The sequence below is a fragment of the Seriola aureovittata genome, chromosome 14 (genome assembly GCF_021018895.1).
Source record: "Seriola aureovittata isolate HTS-2021-v1 ecotype China chromosome 14, ASM2101889v1, whole genome shotgun sequence".
NCBI lineage: Eukaryota > Metazoa > Chordata > Actinopteri > Carangiformes > Carangidae > Seriola > Seriola aureovittata.
The window spans coordinates 17,395,966-17,415,837 of record NC_079377.1 but is presented as its reverse complement, the minus strand read 5'-3'; the positions used below and the strand labels follow the sequence as shown (position 1 = coordinate 17,415,837).

The 19,872-nt window shown below is 42.8% G+C and overlaps 1 protein-coding gene across 37 annotated transcripts in view; it reads left to right on the top strand.

The window, feature by feature from the left end:
• Positions 1 to 19,869, top strand: part of LOC130181278 (ankyrin-3-like) — a 124,104-nt gene extending 104,235 nt beyond the window's left edge. For 13 of the 37 annotated variants that reach the window (XM_056395312.1, XM_056395314.1, XM_056395313.1 and 10 more), the window contains 10 exons: positions 1,099 to 6,921; positions 9,287 to 9,361; positions 9,766 to 9,897; positions 10,298 to 10,441; positions 12,801 to 14,274; positions 14,443 to 14,605; positions 15,410 to 15,493; positions 15,619 to 15,732; positions 16,836 to 16,927; positions 17,795 to 19,869. In XM_056395312.1, the coding sequence (XP_056251287.1) occupies positions 1,099 to 6,921; positions 9,287 to 9,361; positions 9,766 to 9,897; positions 10,298 to 10,441; positions 12,801 to 14,274; positions 14,443 to 14,605; positions 15,410 to 15,493; positions 15,619 to 15,732; positions 16,836 to 16,907 (8,081 nt within the window). In that variant the 3' untranslated portion in view covers positions 16,908 to 16,927; positions 17,795 to 19,869. Of the gene's footprint in view, positions 1 to 1,098; positions 8,383 to 9,286; positions 9,362 to 9,765; positions 9,898 to 10,297; positions 10,442 to 12,800; positions 14,275 to 14,442; positions 14,606 to 15,409; positions 15,494 to 15,618; positions 15,733 to 16,835; positions 16,928 to 17,794 lie in introns of all 37 variants that reach the window. The other 24 variants (XM_056395290.1, XM_056395287.1, XM_056395286.1 and 21 more) reach the window with 8 other exon arrangements.
• The last annotated feature ends 3 nt before the right edge of the window (positions 19,870 to 19,872 follow it).

Sequence of the window (19,872 nt, the reverse complement as noted above, 5' to 3'; positions counted from 1 at the left end):
TACTCTTTGATCATTTGTCATTCATCAAACATTTGCATGGTTTACTGTGTGTTACGCTTTGCTTACCCACCCCATGTTGACAAAAAGGTGTTACTGTTACGTTATTTTACATTTGTGAAAACACTGGGAATCAATGTCTGTCTGTTCATTTATCATTTGAACAAAAAATGTTTCAATTCATGTTGAATAAAAATATTTTTTTGAATTGTTCTCATTCTTTTAGTGGCCATTTCACTCTTATTGGCTTTATGATTGTGTGCGGCTGTGTATATTAATGTGGTAACAGGTTGCACTTTATAGTTGATTTCCCCTACATTGAGACTATGTTAGAGTGAGCATTTTGCTATTTACAAAATGTTGACCATTATATATTTTTGGTACAGTTTTCATACTGCACTTTGTATTATCAGGACACAGAAGTTGTGCAAATTTTGCAGTACTGTCTGTGTTTTGTTTTATTATTCCAGCCTTGTCCATCTGAGTCTTACATGAAAACAATCATGTTAACAATTGAACTATGATGACTAATTTCTTGTAAAGTGCAACCTCATATTTTATTTTATGATCAACAAGTAAAGTGGTAATTTTTAATGGTATACATTCATGGGGTCATCTCTGGCATTGGAAATGAACCAAATGAAAGCAAAAACACATGTCAATAAAACACGTATAGTAAAAGGCACTATTGCAAGGAGGCAAAAAGATCACAATAGAATAGAACACATCAAAAGTCAATGGAATTTTTTTTGGTTTTCATGTCATTTTCTGTCACATTTATCATATGTCAAGCATTTTTTGTTCCTATACACACTCCATTCTTTATCAGGTATATTTTGCCATTAGTCACTGATTTTAGACCATAACTTTCCATATCATTCTGGATTTTTGAACAAGGGCCTGTCCTGCATTTCATTTTGACAAAAAGTCTCCCTGTTTCAACTGTTATGTTATTTTAAACTTCTGTCTTGCTGCTGTGAATAATGCTGTTTCTGACTGACTCAAATTTCTCTTTCTGGTTTTTATGTTTTATTTTAAATTATTTTACGTTACATTTTATGTTTACTTCCTTATTGCTTTTGGTTTAAATTATTGTTGAAGAAACAACTGATCGAAGCTCGCCGAGAACACAGCCTTCTAGCTACCCTCACAAACCTGTCTTTTCAACGAGATCTTATCAGGCGTGGTCGCCTGTTCCTGTCGCCGTCCCTGGCCAAGCCAAGTCTGGGTTTGGCTCCCTCTCCAGTTCATCATCCAACACGCCCTCTGCCTCTCCATTAAAGTCTGTCTGGTCCATCAACTCTGCCTCCCCAATCAAGACCAACATCCCTGGATCACCTGCCTCCTCTGTTAAGTCAGTTAGTGACATGGCCTCTCCCATCAGATCTTACAGAACCATCTCCTCTCCTATAAAAACTGTAGTCCAACAAGCCCAGTACCCAACCCAGGTCTCCCCAAGTCCATTGGCCTCACCAGGGAAAAGTGCCCCAGACCCTATATCTATGAAAGGACTGGCTGCATTATCTGCTAGGACCTCTCCAATAACAGTCTCTGGAGGAGGAAGCACTCTTCTTGAGAGAACATCTATAGGCATGACCCCACCAACCTCTCCCAAGTCTTCTCTGAGTATGTTCAGTTCACCCCTACCATACAAGACTGTTATGGGGGGCTCTAGTGGCACAGCATCTTCCTCCTCACCCATAAAAACAGTCCCTGGTCTCTCCTCTGTGCGTTCCTTTGCTTCAGATGTCACTGGCCCTGCAAGAAACCTGTTCTCATCTCTTTCTTCACCACTTAAATCCAACCCCTCTCCAAGTGCTGCAGCTTTGATCAATGGAACTGTGTCACCTACACAGTACCGCTCTTCATCCCCAACATCTCTTCTCGCCAGCAGTCTGCAAGAAAGAATACAAGCAACCACCAATGCTGCAACTACAAGTGTCAATGCAGCCTTTGATGAGGTTGAAAAAACATTTAATTCTTGTTCTGCGGGCTATGGCACCTTGAAGTCCTTGTCCTCTTCTGCATCCTCCTCATATCAGTCCATGAGATCTTCAGCTTCTAGTTCCCTTTATGCCTCTCTAAGAACCACTCCAAATGCCACCACTGCTGTAACGTCCAGTACAATGACTGTTCCAGTGTACTCCGTTATTAATGTCCTGCCAGAGCCCCAGTTTAAAAAGTTACCTGAGGTGTCCAAGTCAGCTGCTGCCCTCCTGTCCCCGCGGAAGACTGTGCCGGCTGAGGTGAATGCTCAGTTGCAGTCTTCCTTTGCTAGAACTCTTTCCCCCATCAAAGCCCCTCTTTTTTCTGCTGGCATGAAATCAAACACCACATCACCACTGTCATCCAGCCAAGAGATTCTGAAGGATGTAGCTGAAATGAAAGAGGACTTGATACGAATGTCAGCCATTTTGCAGACAGACCCAAATTCCACAGCCAATAAAGGATTTCAGTCGGATTCTCCCAAAGAGGCTAAGATAGAGGACGAGGAGCCGTATAGGATTGTGGAGAAAGTAAAACAAGATTTGGTAAAAGTGAGTGAAATCCTTACTAAAGATGCTGTGAAGGATGGTAGGGTTTCTCTGGCAAGGGGTTCTTTGGATGACATACACTTCTCAAAAGTACAAGTTGAACAACCACCAAGCAACTGGAGCTATCCGCCAAGATATGAGACTGTGGTTCCTCAAACAAAATCAAAAACAATACCAGACAGAGATTTCAATCTCTCCAAAGTGGTTGACTACCTGGCCAATGATGTTGGTAGCAGCTCTTTCTCCAAAATGCATGACACAAAACATAAAGCAGATGAGGGCAAGAGAGAAGGAGAGGGCAAGGAGAAACAGAAACGTGTCCTAAAACCCACCATAGCAGTTCAAGAGCATAAGCTCAAAATGCCTCCAACAAACATGCGCTCTTCAGCTTCAGACAAAGAGATCAGTAAAGTAGCAGATGCGCTTTTTGGAGCAGACACTGTGCTTGAATCCCCTGATGATATCTCACACGAACAGGATAAAAGCCCCCTCTCAGACAGTGGCTTTGAGACCAGGAGTGAAAGGACACCCTCTGCCCCTCAGAGTGCAGAAGGCATGGGTCCCAAGGCCCTATTTCAGGATATCCCAGTTCCGCCAGTGATCACTGAGACTAGGACTGAGGTTGTCCATGTCATCAGGAGCTATGAGGCCGCAGAGGATAACAAACAACTTGCAATGGAGGATGCACATCCTGTCAGATATATTGACTCAGATTCTAAAGGGCATCTCAATCAAGCTACATCAACTCCAGAACAGAATAAATGCTATTCAATAAAAGTCAGCCCTGATGAGGATCCAATTGGAAAAGGGATGAGAGTAAAGGAGGAGACTCACATCACTACCACCACCAGGATGGTGTACCACAAACCACCTGGCAAAGAAGCTGCATCTGAGAGGTGTGAGGAAACTATGTCTGTGCATGACATAATGAAGGCTTTTCAGTCAGGCAAGGACCCATCTAGAGAGCTGGCTGGACTGTTTGAACACAAGTCTGGCAATGAGGAAATGTCACAAAGAGTTCTTGAGGACATCAACTCCAAACCTAAAGTTGAAAGAATAATTGAGGTTCATATTGAAAAAGGAAATAAAACAGAACCAACAGAGGTCATCATCAGAGAGACAAAAAACCATGCAGAGAAGGAAATGTATTACTACCCAGGGAATAGACATGAAGAGGAGGAGCCTGAGGAATCACTTCCAGTGTACCTTGACTCCCCCAGAGTGAACACACCCATGTCACAAGAGGAAGACAGTCGCCCTAGTTCAGCGCAGCTCATGGCAGATGACTCTTACAAAACTCTAAAGCTACTTAGCCAGCAATCTGTAGAGTACAATGAAGATGAATCGTCAGAGCTTAGGGGAGAATCTTATAATTTTGCAGAGAAAATGCTACTCTCTGAGAAATTTGACCAGTCTCATTCTGACACAGAGGAATATCTGAGAGATAGGTCTCGTTTCCACTCACCAGACAGAAGCAGTCATAGTGAGGGTAGATCAGTTGGGCCAAGGACAGAGTATGTCTTCAGGTCGCCGAGAAATGTGTTTGACAAATCTGGAAGAATGGCCAGTGCTGATGATAACTTTGACAAATTGACACTTTTGCAGTATTCTTCTGAACCTGGTAGCCCAAAGCAATCTGTTTGGATGCGTGTGTCAGATGACACACAGAGTAAGGAGAGAGAACAGCTTATGTATGAGGACAGAGTGGACAGGACTGTAAAGGAGGCAGAGGAAAAACTCAGTGAGGTATCTCAGTTTTTTCGTGACAAAACGGAACAGCTCAACGATGAGCTTTCATCTCCAGAGAAGAAATCTCGTAGACCAGACTTCAGAGAATCACGATCAGGGCCGAGCTCTACACATAGCAGTCCAGAGAGGTCAGCCTACAGGAATGGGGGTAGTGGGGAAGAGTGGACCAGAGAGAGGCTTAGAGACAGGTTCAGCTCAAATGATAGGAAATGTGCCAGCTTACCCAGCAGTCCAGAGAGGAGAGTACTGCTGCAGTACAGTGAATCCGACCCAAGAAAACAAGGAGATGGTAAATCACAGGGAAGCACAGGTGAAGGTTCTAAACCATTTCAAATGTCTTCCTCTAAAGTGAGTGCAGTAAGGCTAAAGTTTGAGCAAGAGGCTCAGAGGCAAGATAGGAGTCCTCAGGGTGGCCAAAACTCAAATCCTCCTATTAGGAAACTCCAGGAAAGTAAATTACCTGTGTATCAGGTGTTTGCTGGTTCAAATGTTCCAAAAACACCAGACAGTCCAGGAAACCAGAGGAGATGTCTAGATAGTGAATCCAGTAAGTTCTCACCCAAGCATGAGACCAGTGGAAAAGATCAGGAGGAGAAAAAGTTATTCAAAACTTGGGAGAGTCAAGGGTATGGGAGCTATAAACCCCAATCTCCCAAACTATCTCATTCTTTAATCCATGATTCTATGAAAGATGGAAATAATAGTGATTCCCAAAGACAAGAAACAACCAAGAAAATAATCTACACAGAATTTGTTGTTCGAGAAAGCCCAAATAGCAATGATAGTCTAAAAAAAAACTCGGAATCACAAATTCCTGTTAAAAAGCCATCTAATTTCTCAGAAAATCATAAATCCACCTCTCTAAAATTAGATGCCTCTGTTGAACCATATGAGAAGGTAGGGTCTCATATTCCTACTCTAGCTAGTAATCGGTTACACAGTAGCTCTGAATCCAACAAGTCTACTCGTGGATCATCAGTAGAAAAATCCACAGACTCATCAGATGGAAGCCAGTCAAACATAGTGTGTAATGGTGTTGACCAAGTGGAGTATTTGGAGCAAGTAACTCCTGTAGTTGTCACAGAGGGTTTCAAAGATATTAAACCCTTACCTGTGTATGTTAGCATCCAAGTAGGAAAGCAGTATGAGAAAGAAACAGCCTCGGGGCAGCTGGGAACATACAAAAAGATAATAAGCCATGAGAGTAGGACAGTGCATGAAACTAGGGGTGCATTTTACACTGTCAAACAAAAACAGTCTCCATCTCCTCAAGGAAGTCCGGAAGATGACACTCTAGAACAAGTGACTTTCATGGACAGCTCTGGGAAAAGTCCTGTTACCCCTGAGACCCCCAGCTCAGAGGAAATGAGTCTGACCTCAAGAACACCAGACTCTGTAATAGGCTTCATGCCAGGCATGCCAAGCCCTATCCCAGAGGAGTCTGAGGAGGAAGAAGGAAAGACCTTCATCTACAAGGAGCCCTTGAAGGAAAAATCTAAACCAGCTTCCTCAGAGAATCACAGTAGAAAACAGGATACAGAGAGACAGAAGTCAAAGGAGAAAAGAGTTGCTTATATAGAGTTTCCACCTCCTCCTCCTTTAGAGACAGAGCAGTCTGACCCTGAGAAAAGGGGGTCGTGTGCCTCTTCTGAGGCAGAGACAGAGATGATGGAGGTGAACCTCCAAGAGGAACATGATAGGCACCTCTTAGCTGAGCCAATCATCAGGGTACAGCCTCCATCCCCTATACCCCCTGGAGCTGATAACAGCGATTCAAGTGATGATGAGTCTGTCTTCCATCCCATCCCCATCAAAAGGTACACCTTCAAAATGAAAGAGGAGGGGGATAAACGCCCGAAACACAAACGAACAGAGAAAAACGGAAATAATAAGGAGTCTGGGATCAATGGTGTAGTAAAGGGGGAGGATGCTGACTTTGAACAAAATGGCAATGACCAGTCAATCACTGACTGCTCTATAGCAACCACTGCTGAGTTCTCCCATGACACAGATGCAACTGAAATAGACTCTTTGGATGGGTATGACCTTCAGGATGAGGATGATGGACTGAGTGAGGATCCTAAAACATCGAGTCTGTCTAATGATGGAAAAACAACTGACCGCTCATTCAGTCAGTCTAAGCTCGAAGTGATAGAGGAAGAGAAATGTGAAGAAGTGGGGGATAATGGAAAGTCTAAAACCAGCACATCTTCAGCAAAAAGCAGTGGAGATGAAAAGGATTATACCCTAGAAGGAAGACATCCAGATAGGCAGGGCTTTGGAGAAAACTACTTTGCCTACCAACTTGAAGAGGAGCTGAATTCAACCTTCAAAACTGTTGCTACTAAAGGCCTGGACTTTGACCCCTGGTCCACCAAAGGGGGTGATAATGATGGAGTTTTTGAGTCCAAATCAAAAGAGGAGGATCCCAAGCCCTTTGGTTTATCGGTGGAGGACAAATCACAGGCTACAACACCTGACACAACTCCCGCTCGAACACCGACTGATGAGAGCACACCGACTAGTGAGCCTAACCCCTTCCCTTTCCATGAAGGGAAGATGTTTGAGATGACCCGCAGTGGTGCTATTGACATGAGCAAGCGGGACTTTGTTGAAGAGAGGCTTCAGTTTTTCCAGATTGGTGAGCATTCCTCTGACCCTAAAACAGGGGAAAAGGGGAGAGGGGGCAAGATCCTGGGGGTAATTTCCTCTCAGTCAAAAACAGGGGAGAGGGCCACAGTAGATGGGAATGTGAAGGTTATAGATACTACCACAGACAGCAGCACTACACCAACAACACCAGCAGCAACAACAGCAAAATGCAGCTCTGCGCAGCCTGGCAGTGACACTGGCTATACCAGTACTGATGCTCCCTCCTGTGAAGCCATAGCTGAGACCGCCTCGTCATGTACAATCACAGCCTCTAAGGTTGATCCCAAATTACGCACTCCTATTAAGATGGGCATAGCTGCCTCTATAACTGTGAAAAAAGACTCAGGGGATCTCACAGATTGTAAAACTGAGATGTCAGAGGGTCAGATGGTGCCAGAATACATCAGTATTGAGGGTCAGTGTACAGAGAGTCAATCTAGCAGACACACTGAGTCCAAGTTAGAGAGTAGAGATTATCCTTCTGAAAACTGCAACAACAACAACAACCTCGAGTCCTCAAGTGTTCAGGCCAACTACATTCAGTGTGGTAGTGTGGTGTTTAATTTGCAGTCCTCCTCTGAGCCCACTCTTCAAAAAGCTAGCAGGATAGAAACACTGTGTTGTAGGGATTTAGAAGAGAGGGTGGATTTACACAGCAGCAATCAGGTGCAGGACCAGAAAAGTGAAACAGTTAAAGAAAGTGAAGTGAAGCAGCCGAGGTCAAGGCTTCCAGTTAAAGCATCAGGGTGGTCATTTCACACACAGGGAACAGCCATTGGCAAACAGAAGCCCAAACAAGCAGTAACGGTTGAGGTCAGGAAAAGGGGAGAGCCAGCCATAGCCAAAGTAGAGCCCAGGTCTAGAATACCAATCAAGGATGTTAAAAAGAGCAGCCCCACTGCTGCAGCTAGCTCACTTGTTTCAGTTCGGGTTACCTCACAGCCAACAAGGGCATTGGACTCAGAGAGAACAGCCATACAATTGCCCTCAAGGCTCCCACTGAAGGACAGGCATCAGGTCAGCAATGTCACAAATGAGGGAGCATGTAGACAGGACAGGCAGGAAAACCCTAGTGAAATTTGTAAGCGCACCATCGAATACTTTAAAGACATTAGCGGGGAGACGCTAAAGTTGGTGGACCGCCTGTCAGACGAGGAGAAAAAGACGCAGACAGAGCAGTCGGAGGAAGACAGCACCTCCCGGAGCACCTCTCTGTCGGACGCCTCCCAGCCTTCCCAGCCCTCCCAGCCCTCCCAGCCCTCCCGCTCATCCAGGTCTGGTAGAGGTTCGAGGGCTGAGGCCGGGGCCGCGTCCGTAAGGGCAAAGGTGGCGACGACGGACAGGGCCTCCGGCAGTGAGAGGAGCAGGAGGAGTAGGCGGACTGGTGGGAAGGAGGGCAGTCAGGGACTCACAGGGTCTCGAACGCCTCCCATCGCGGAGATCAAGCCTAGTTTGTAAAACTTTCACACTATGTTTAAAATACATCTATATATTTATATATTTCACTTTTAGTTGCATGACATCGTTGTGATCGTTTAATGGATTGACTGGAATGCCTGTGGCGTGTTTACATATTCTCTTCAGAACAGTAGCTGTCATTTAAATTTCTTTTTTTGTCATTGATGTACTGTGTACTGTATTGTCCTTGTTGCAAGATTCTCTTTCCTCTGTTCCCCTCTTTCAACCCTTTTTAACCCCCGTGTGGTAGCGTGAGCATGCCAGTAGTAGTGACTGGTCCACTGGCACAACCAGTCCCTTGTTTGACAACTTCCTGGTCTGTCTGTCTGTCTGTCTGTGCGGGGTGGCTACCGAGTTATTGTAGTAGTTTGTTCTTACAGAATTTTTCATGTTTTCAATTGTCATTTAAACTAACTAGTGTTGGCAAAGAACACACAAAAGCGTCTTCGCATGTCAGCATTTTAGATTCTAACATAGACCTTTCCACCCTAGATTTGTAGAACTACGAGTCTGTTGTTGAGAGTCATGTTATGCTTTGTTTTGTGTGGTTCTCATGACAGTTACTGCTTGCTTAGAGGATACATACCACAAACAGTCACAGAACACCACTTAATCTATGAACATATTTAAGTTGCCCATAATGTCTCTAGTGTGAAATATCCTTTTCTTGCCATCCTGTGAGAGTAATTGTACCTAGATTATAGCTATATTACAGTGATATGCTCACTATTTTAATTTAATTATTTTGAACACAACATTGATTGATGTTGTTAATTCTGATGCATAAGTGGCCAGAAAAGGAAAAATATGTACATGTTTATTTTTCTCTTAGATTAGTATCTAGGGGAAGAGGAATGTGAACGGTATTGATAAGTCATTATCCTCTTTCTTCCCAGGTCCCCAAAGTCCTTGTGAGCGGACGGACTTGCGCATGGCCATCGTTGCAGATCACCTGGGACTCAGTTGGACAGGTTGGGACACATTCTACATTACTCTAGCCCTCAGGTCCCTTTTACCCGAGTTGCTTTCTTTCTCATTCTCAAACCCTGGCATTTGCTGCCATCTTCAGGCTAACGGAATATCCTACAAAGGATCATACTGTTAAATGTGGCCCTGAAAATGTCATATCATTTAATGGGGACAAAAAAAAAAAAAAGTGGAATTTAAATTTAGTGTTGAGGCAACTGAAGTTGAAACTGTTTTATAACAGGATTTTAATGATTTTGAAATACATATATTTATATTGTTATTTAACCTCTGTGTAATTTGTGTGTTTGCACTCACTGCAAACACACAAATTGTCTGTCATAAAATGACAGACAATTAAATACTGTACATTAAAGTTAGAAGAGTTGCTATTCTTGTCCCATCACAGAGTTGGCCCGGGAGATGAACTTCACAGTGGATGAGATCAACCACATCAGACTAGAGAACCCCAACTCTCTGACAGCACAGAGCTTCATGCTACTTAAGAAATGGGTCAGTCGGGAAGGGAAAAACGCCACAAGTAAGACTATTTTTATATCTAAAAATGTTTTGTCTCCTCTCTTTCGATGTCTTTCGTCTGCTCTCTTTTCAGTCTTTCTGCTTTTGATTTATGGCAAAGAAAACTTCTAATGCTAGCTCATAAAATTTATGGTATTTTCACATGCATCTGTGTTGTCCATTTTAGTCTGAGTATTTTCCCTGCCTGTTTTACTGTGTATCCTCCTCAGTCCCTTTCTGTCTGTCTTTTAATCACTCTCATCCTTTCCCTGTTCAGACATCAAACACCCAAATTTGCATATATATTTTTTTTCCTTAGTAAACCATTGGGATAAGCAGTTTTGCTCAAATTTACAAACTTTGTTTCATAATTTTACGGAAGTCTTAATTCAATTTTTTTGTCATCTTCTTCTCTTCCACAGCGGATGCCTTAACTACAGTGCTGACCAAAGTCAATCGGATGGATATTGTGACTTTACTGGAGGGCCCAATATTTGACTATGGTAACATTTCAGGCACGAGATGTTTTGCCGATGATAACGCTGTTTTCCGGGATCAGGCTGATGGTAAAGTTTAGCTCTGTCTAGCTGACCTCTTACCTCTCCCTGCTACCATTTTTGTTGTGCCAATGCATGGATCACATGCAAATAGTCCTAGTGCAAATCTCTAGATAAACTGATTTACTGTCAGATTTGGATTTTGTTTGGACAACTGGCTCCTGCTGTTTCCCAAATGCATTCCTGATTTTCATATTTTACAGTTTATATGCCAATGAAATAATCATAGTATTCTACTTTAATGCATCTTGCTTTTTTTTTTAAATCAATCAATTTTAAACAAGTTTTAATTGCACTTGAACATACTGATGTTAATTGGCTTATATTTAATTAACCACCATTTTCATATTAATCAGGTCTTGCAGAGGGTGAATACCACTCTACAAATCACCATAGTGCATCCAGTTGTCACAAATGAGCAATATCCACTGTTAAAATCCCATTCTAAGTGCATGCTGCATACTTATTTAAATGTTTTTCAATTATGTCTGACTAGAAATATAATCTATAATCCTGTAGAGTCTGCTTTCCTTTCTGCATTTAGTTTAGTTCTCCTAGTTCTCCTCCAGTTCCTCTGAGCCTTCCTTGGATAGATGAGAGAATCTCTTCCTCTGTGAAACCAGACTGCCTCCTCCTCCTCTTCTTCCTCCTGCCTCCCATCACCTCCCCACAGCAGTATCCACTGCTGATAACAGCACATAACAGCTCTTAACAAGTTAAGAGTCAAAGTTGCTGATATCTACATGCGCCCTCTCCTTATCCATCCCTCACATGCCTCTTCCTCCACATATCCCTCATTCATGTTATTCATTCATTGTCTTGTTGTGCAAGCATGTTTCAAATTAAACCATCTTTCATGTGTTCTTTTTCCATCTTTCTCCAATGCACTTTTGTTCCTTTTCATCTCCTCTGCATGTCGTGCCTCATCCCTTTGCCATAGTTTGCGTTATTATCCCCTTAACCCCCCGAAGCAATGAAGCTGCCTTCATCTTGCAGACACCCAGCCCCCTCTTTCCAACACAGACCCCAACTCCCCCACCCACTCCCCTCTCACCTACTGTAGCACTTCACTGCCGTCCCTTTCCCCCACGCCGCTCTCCAAGTTATGAGTCCTCCATTTCGCTCAAAGACTTGGCACCTCCAGCGCCATTTGAACCACCAAAGTTCAACTTCCTTCCCCCTCCTTCCCCCATTCCTCAATGTCCCCCTGCTGACCCTCGTCAATCCCCTGCCTTCCCTTTCTCGCCCCACCCATCCTCCCCAATCCCCCTCATCACCTCACCTTTACCTTTATCACCTGCTGCTAACTCTTCATCACCCATTCCTTCTTCAGCTACCTCTGTTCCATCCTCTCCCACCTCTGCCCCAACCTCCCCCACTTTCACCATCCCCCCCCAAATACCTGACCTATCGGAACCCATCACCAACCCCTCCTCACCCTTAGGTAGGACTTCACCTTCTGTCACCGCCTCTCCAAGCAGAGAGTCTATAGTGATGCAGCTGGCCTCCTCCTCCCGCCCTGTCTCCCCTCTTTCCTTGTCTACTCTCCCTCCCGTCTCTCCCTCTGGGTCCCGATGTCCAAGCCCCAGTCCTTCCTCCCCTCCCCTCCGCTCCCTGTCCCCCTGTCCTGCTTGCCAGTGCACTTGTGCGCCCTCCATCCCTCCACCTCCCACTCGAACTCCCATTGACCCTTCCACAATGGAAATATTCATTTAGCATCCTCTGTCCTTTATCTTGCTCCTTCTCCTCCTCTATTCCTTCCCACATCTCTCATCTGTCAACTTATTCATGTGAGCATGTAACAGAACACCCTGGCAAATAATTAAGTAATATCCTGCATTCATAACATCCCACGCTACATGATTAATATGGCCTTATGTCTCTAATGCTCTGCCACTTTTGACGTCTTACCTCACCACAGCTGTTGAATGAACACTCACTAAAAATCAGAAACATTACTGACAAACATGACATGCTTTTATGATTACTGTCAATTTGAATACTACTAAGTATTATAACTATACTACTACTTCTTTATATATCTTAAATATTTCACTATATTTTTTATTTGTGTTCAATATGAAATTTTCAAAAATATACAGTAAAATGTATTGTATGTTTTTATTATATTTTACTGCATATGTTTGAGTTTGGATTAGTCATACTGCCATTATACAGTAGCTGCTGACAAATCACCATCTCAGCTAGTGGTTATCTGGAGACATGCTTTGCACTTCAACCTCTGTGCCATTGTCAGCTCATACAGTGTATGTGTTAAGGTGTGTGTGTTTTTCAGTGTGTTATATTCTTTTGTGGCATGCTTTGGTGTGTGCGTATGTCTCTACATTTGTCATCCTGTCACCTACAGATTATCAGAGCATTCTAGCGGAGCTGCAGTCCCCTGCTGCACTGCACTCTGACCCCCACTTCCTGGAGCCCGAACTCCCCATCACCCCCAACCCTTCCCTTGCTCACCATCAACCAGAGCCAGACACCCCTTTGCTGGCCGACTCCCAGCCTCAGCCCTTGCCCTGGAGCCCGGAGATAGAGCCTGGTAGCGAAGAGCCAGACAGCCCTCCTAGGAGCCCCCCCAGACCCTGTGACCTTGCCCTATCCTTCCCGGCCTTTGAACTCCCTGACCCTGTTCCTTCTAAGGTCAGAAAGCCCCACATCGCTCTGAACGACCAGCTGCTTTTGAGCGAAGAGGAGGACAGGTCTTGTCATGAAATGGAGCTGAGCCACAAGCCCAGGTCTCACTCTTTCCCAGCGATGTGCGAGTTAGACATTGACATGGCTTACTCCACATCTTCCCCTTCTCTATCATCAGTATCATCTATAACGCCTTCATCGCCTGACAGAGCACAAGTGGTAGATGCAGGAGTGCAGTTGGGTGCCCCCAATGGGGTACAGGAGGATGTAGGTTTAAAAGGAGGTGAAATGGAAGTGACAGAAGAAATAGAGAAGGTTGTTGAGATGGTTGCAACAGATTTAGCAGAGGGCAATGGATTAGTGGAAAAGTGGGTAGAGCAGGACCTGATTAAAAATGTGGAAAGAAAATGTGAGTTGATTACAAAAGATAGGTCAAAGTTGGCAGAGGAAAAAAACATATTGGTGGAACAGAAGGAGGGGTCTGCGGAGGAAGAGAAAGATGTGATAGATGAGCAGCATGTTCTTGTTCAAGATGAGAAGAAGGGGACAGCCTGTAAGGTGGAGGAGGTGAGAGATGTGCAGAATCTGTCAGAGGAGCAGCAGCATAATCTGATAGAAATTTGGCATGAAGTGGGAAAAGACTGTACCACAATAGAAGCGGTGACTGTCACAGAGGGTATTGATGAAAAACCAGAGGTGCAAAAGGTGGATGGGGACAGTGAGGAAAGGGTCTACAAGGGTGACACAGATGGAGAACTGCAGTTTAAGGATGAAGGAGAGTTGTGTGGCAGTGAAAGAGATATTTACGGGACGTCAGAAGAGGACCATGCAACCGAGGACCAGGCTGTAGCCCGTCTCTCCCCTCAGGCCTGGGTTGAGGCACTTGGAGAACTTCAGTCCAGTGAGTCTGAATCCAATGAGGAAGAGGAGGAGGGACACGGAGACAAACAAAGCACAGAAGAGGCATTAGGGTCTCTGTTGGAGGAGGTGAAGAAAGAAGAAGGCTCAGAGGAGAAGGAGGAGGACAAAGAGATGACCGAGGCCAGGGTTCAGGAGATTCTTGATCAGGTTGAACAGGCAGAAAAAGACATGTGTTCACTTTCAGGTTGGCACAGTGATTCATCAAGCGTCAATGTGGAACCACCGACGCCAGGCCGAAGTGTCAGCTCAGACCTGCTCGACAGACGGGAAAGGTCAGTCTCTTAAGTCTCTGAGAATTACCACAATTTCTTGCCAGCCTGAATTTAAAATCCATCTTTTCCTTGTGCATCCTTCTCAGAAATCTTCTCAGATTATGTATTTTTCAGCTCTTTACGGTATCCTGTAACTACAGTCCTAATTATTTGTATCTTACCCAACAGCCAGGAGAACTCTAGTGACTCCATCACATCCTCGTCTAGGGGCGAATCAGGGAGGTCCCGACAGAACGGCGACAGCTCAAAGCACTCACCTCAGGGCGGCTCCTCTGAGTCTTCGAATGGCAGAAAAGAAGAGGGAGCGCTGGTGTCAGAGAAAAAAGTCCAGGTAATGTTACTAGCAATAACAATAATGAGTACAATCAAATGAAAAGACCCTTAACAGTGGTTATAGTGCAGTGTAGAATCTAGTCCTGTTTATTGTCTGTACCTACTGCAGCACTATACTTCATTGTGATTCTGTTATTGAAGGTGAAATGCCTAAACCAAACAAACTTAAGTCTTTGGTTCCAGGTTTCTCTTCTTTTTGATCCAGCAGACCATGGAGATGGCGTAGGCCTTCATAAAGGCTACATGTCACAGCTAACTAATTCTCTTTCCTATACATGTACTTCTCTCTCCTCCTGACTCCCTCCATGTGTTTGTGTAATGACCTTATAATACCTTTCTCAGCAGCGGGTTAGTGTAGATTCTGGTTCAGAGGAAGAACAGACTGTAACTACAAGAATCTTCAGACGCCGTCTCATTTTAAAGGTACCCTGAAAGCCTGAAGCAGAGGCTGGGCTGAGCCTTTGTTTGGTTTGGTTTGGTTTGGTTTGGTTTGGTTTGGCTTGGCTTGGTTTAGACTGGTCATTCTGGTGTGCATCATAGTAGTTGTGTTTGGTTAATGATAGTTCTACTCCCTTTGTAGGTGTGGATATGTGTAAGCATAGATATGTTTGTGAACGTGCACTACCAAGCCCGTCTCAGGTCATGGTTGAAGACTAACCCAGTGTTCAGCTTCTTTCTGACAGGGATGTTTGTCTTTCTTGAGGTGCTGTTTCGGGTGTGGTGATGGTAACGGATTGTTTTATTAGTTCTGAATGCGTCTTTTGTGAGCCTTTATTTGTTTCCTAACCACAAATGCTTCCAGGGAGAAGAGGCAAAGAATATTCCAGGCGAGTCTGTTACAGAGGAACACTATATGGACCAAGACGGTAACCTCATCAGTAGAAAAGTAATGTACAACTTCATTTTCATTTCCCATTCAGCTCTGAAATAAAACCCACCACAGGGAGAGATGTTTTCACAAAGCAGATCAGATTTTTTCTTCCTTTATCAACATCCTTCTGCCTTGGTCAGGTAATAAGGAAGGTTATTCGGAGGGTTTCTACTCCCACACCAGAAAACCAAGGAGGCGACAGGTGGCACCGAGACCTTCAGCACAGTCCCATTCTGCAGGAAGACTGGTCTGAGGTTGGCATGAAGATATCTAACTGTGTGCCTGGGTTCAAAGTCTAATCTAGATGGGAGGCCTGGGATGTTGTTACCCTCCTGTCAGAAAACAATCAGCATGTGGGAGGTTCACAGCTAATGTAGATGTCAGGCTTAAAGCTGCACTGTGAAAGACTGCATGTGAAAAAGCACAAATTTTACCATCCTAAAACACAAAGTGGAGCTGCAACAACAACAAAAACATTGTATCTTACCTAAATGAGAAAATACATTCATGAGCAACCTCTTCAATCCTGTGAGACCCACCAGCAGGTCATCATCAGAAAGTAACTGTCTTTGGCCAAGCGTTGCTCAAACCCGCAATATTTTATTAATAAAGTTCCTAATGATTTGAAATATGTGATGATGAACAGAAATATATGTACTATTCTACACAAAACATATACAGAATATTTCAAATGTATTTGGGTGTAGCAGAACAGCACAGTTTACTGACACCACGTTACTTCTAGGTATCGAAGACCTCAGAGTTACATCTCACTGCTCTTTTAGTGCAGCTTTAAGTAAAAAAACGGAGTCAAAAATGGAATCAGTTTTGATCTGATCTTGTTTATATCCAGTGGTGCAGGTGAATTTTTGATTAACACTGGATTAGTTGGTTTGGGAAAACTGTCCTCATTATCTCTCTTCTGGGCAAAAATGATGCCATTTGAAGTGCAACCTTGCATTTTGTGTTTTGACAGTGTGTGGTGTGTATTGTGTTTACATAACAAAGGGGATGCTGACTATGCTCCTCCTGACTGTGGTTTTGGTGTGGTGTTTTAAAGTGTTTAACTGATTAGTCAACAGTATGGCTAATGAGTGTCATGGCTGTTGTGAAAATAAAGTGTACCTCTTTTCTTTCTAACACTTTACATAATAATATAATTTCTCTTCTAGGTGTGTGGTTTGGGTCCTAATTATATTCCTAACAATAATTATACTACTAACATTTGCTAGTTTCACATTCCTACTGTGTGTGTAGTTTACTTTCTCCTTTGCGTGTTGGTTTGAAACTTGTTTTCCTCCAATGAGAAGAAAATGATACCATGACTCAACTATATTTCTTTGTCTGTGTTTTCTAGCAAGGAGAAGTTTCAAGGAATAGCAGGCGAAAGGATGACAGAAGATCAGGAGATAAGAAGTTCCACTCATAGGGATGGTTGTGCTCTACCAGGTACAGTAGCTTACTGCTTTTCTCTGTAACACAATCAGCTCCTCTCTTGTTAATCACTCCTCTACTCATTCGCTTCTTATTCAGTGCACTCAATGACCTTCTTAAGACGTGCGGGTACCTAATACACACATGGTAGAGTGGTTTTGATCTTCTCAGAAGAAGAAATAAGAATAAGGGTGTTTTCTAAAACGTCAAACTATTCCTGTAAGTTACCCCTCCTCAGATAGTTACTCTGTCCCACAGACTCCAAAAGGCTGACTGATCCTCTGGCAACATTTCTGCCCTCCGTGTTCACGAGTGTGTGTGAATAGGGAACAGTTACAAAGGAAACAGGGCTGATGGACGGCACACACCTCAGCATTATATTGGCCCACTGATACCCTCAATGCCTGTTTTTGTTCACTAAATCCCCAACTCGTAACAGCATTGTAGCATCCAAAAAGACTTTGTTATCCCACTGGCCAGACTGTTAATCCCTACTGCTGTTCACCCGTATGTTATGTTTGCAGTGAATCACTCCATCTGTACAAAACTGACTTAGAAATAATATGGCACTGCTGTGAAGCCTAGCAATGGGTTTCTATGGTAACAGAGGTCACCATAACAACCCACAGACCATCAGGTCTTGTTGTGATTTTGTTAGATCACAACAGTTTTTGCTGTTTAAAAAGACTTTTCACATAGAAAAATTTTTGTTTGTGAGAGGAAGGTTGCACCCTTAATATGTAAATTAAGAGAATATTTTTGTTCAAAAAATATTGTATAATTTTAGATAGAAGGACATGTATCCTTGGCAATTTTACTCTATAAACTTGTTAATATATTAAATGTGCTTCAATATTTGATGAACTGTTTTGTGTCTTGCAGATGTACAGGAACTGAGTTAGATGTTTCCTGGCAAGAAGTGTTCAGAGGGCTGAAGAGCTACAGTGTGAGGCCTTCAGACAAGGGTCCAGTCTGCAACTATCTGCTTCAAACAAATGGTTTTCATGTGAGAGGAGTCGACCCTTCTGACTTACGCATGAGCATGAAAAACTCACTTCCTGTCAATCAAAAAGACCCAGGAGGTTCTCACTCTCTGACTGCAGTGGACTCGTGGACAATGATTCTGCTTCCTGTTTTTGTGTGAGACAATACGTGCCATCGGTCCACTGGTAAAGTGAGAGCCTTTTGAAGAGCATCGTTTGTGGTGAAAACGAAAAAGACTCCGTTACTGACAACCACACAGGTGCAACTGTGACCAAAGATGGCACAAGAGCTCAGTCCACATGGTGGATGGAAAGAATGAAGTAGACACAATAACACAAAAAAATCTAATGGAACACTTCTGATTCAACTTCAACACTCGCCTTATGGTTTTTTCTTGAACCCATTGTTGTCAGGATGTAAATTGTTTTGGGATTTTTTTCTTCCTTTTTAAAACTTAAACTAACACAAAAGCTTTTTCTGTATATAAAATTACAATGTGTAAAATTCTTAAAAAAGGGTAAGTTACTGGTTGAGAACGCACTGAGGAGAGTAACCTTTTCAAGTGCTTTCAAAATTTATTGAAACAGTTCCACTTTTAAAGATTTGAGTGTAACTTCACAGGTTCTTGTATAATTAATTATTAGAGCAGGTATAATGTTTGTACATGAAAAAAAGCTGGTTTGATTTTAACAGAAGAAATTTCCAGAAAATCAAATTTCAGTAATTCCCAAAGTGGGAGTGGATCTAATCCTGCAAAAAGCAGCCTTTCAGAGTACTCATATTTTCATGCATGCTGTTCACATTATTTTAAGTACAATTTTTACAAGTTTGCAAACACTGTATTCAAATGACAAATAAAAACCCTTTATCTGTGTACACATATAGCCCAAACATTTGTCACCGATTTTATATTTTAAATTGAAAAAGGATACCATTAAAGCATTTATCATGATGGGGTGAGAATGAAAAAAAGTTCTATAGCTTCTTGAGGGTGTGATGTCTTGTCTGTGTATGTAAAACCGGAGGGCAGCTTCTGCTACGAGAACGAAATAATCTGAATGTAAATGCTAGTAGGCTGGCTCGCTGTAAAATTATAACTGTATTGTGCGTATTGGCTATAAGGTGTAGGAGTCTCTGTACACTGTTAGACTGTTCGTAATCATTTTAGCAGTGTGTCAATTTGGTTTTCTAACGGCTGCTGTGGTATTAAAGGAAAACGGGGGCATTTCATTTTGGATTTTTTGGTGAAGTATTTCCTTAATTTAAAATCCTACTCACATTAAGGACACATAAAGACATTATTTGATTGTAGCTCTAAATAGCATATTGTATGACAAAAACACTGGATGGTCAAAAACAATTATTTAAGCATTAAATAAATTGTGTTTAACTCTGAAACTGTGTGATCTTTTTAGGCTTGAGAGTCTGTATATGCAGTGTCGAATAGAATTGTTTTCACTAGCTCATTGGCAAAATTTTACTTTACAATACATTAGGAATTATCTTTGTATTGGTTTTCATTAGATGCCCATGTAGTTCAAGTGTGGTGTTCTACTGGTGCGATGGCTCAGTATGCTGATGTCTGCTGTGGACATGAAAACTATGTAACTTTTTTTTTTTTTTTGGCGTGGGGAGGGGGGAAGGGGGGTTGAAGAAAGTCAGGTAGGGTGCTGTACCACATCCCCTTATACTACTATGTCAATCAAGGGGAAGAGGATCCTTTGATATGGTTGAACTATCAATTTTGTCAATTTTGTTTGATATGTGTTTTCACCTGAGCAGATTTTTTGATGTACAATTCTTACTAACAGCGTGAAGCCATTGAAATGTAACTATTCTAGCACTTTGGTTATTCAAGGTCTTTTAGAGGCTATAGCAGCAATGATGCCACCACAAATGTTTCAGACGTCTTTAAAAAAAATCAACCTAAAAATAAAAAAAATAAAAATGCATTGATTTTGCAGTACAATTGTTTC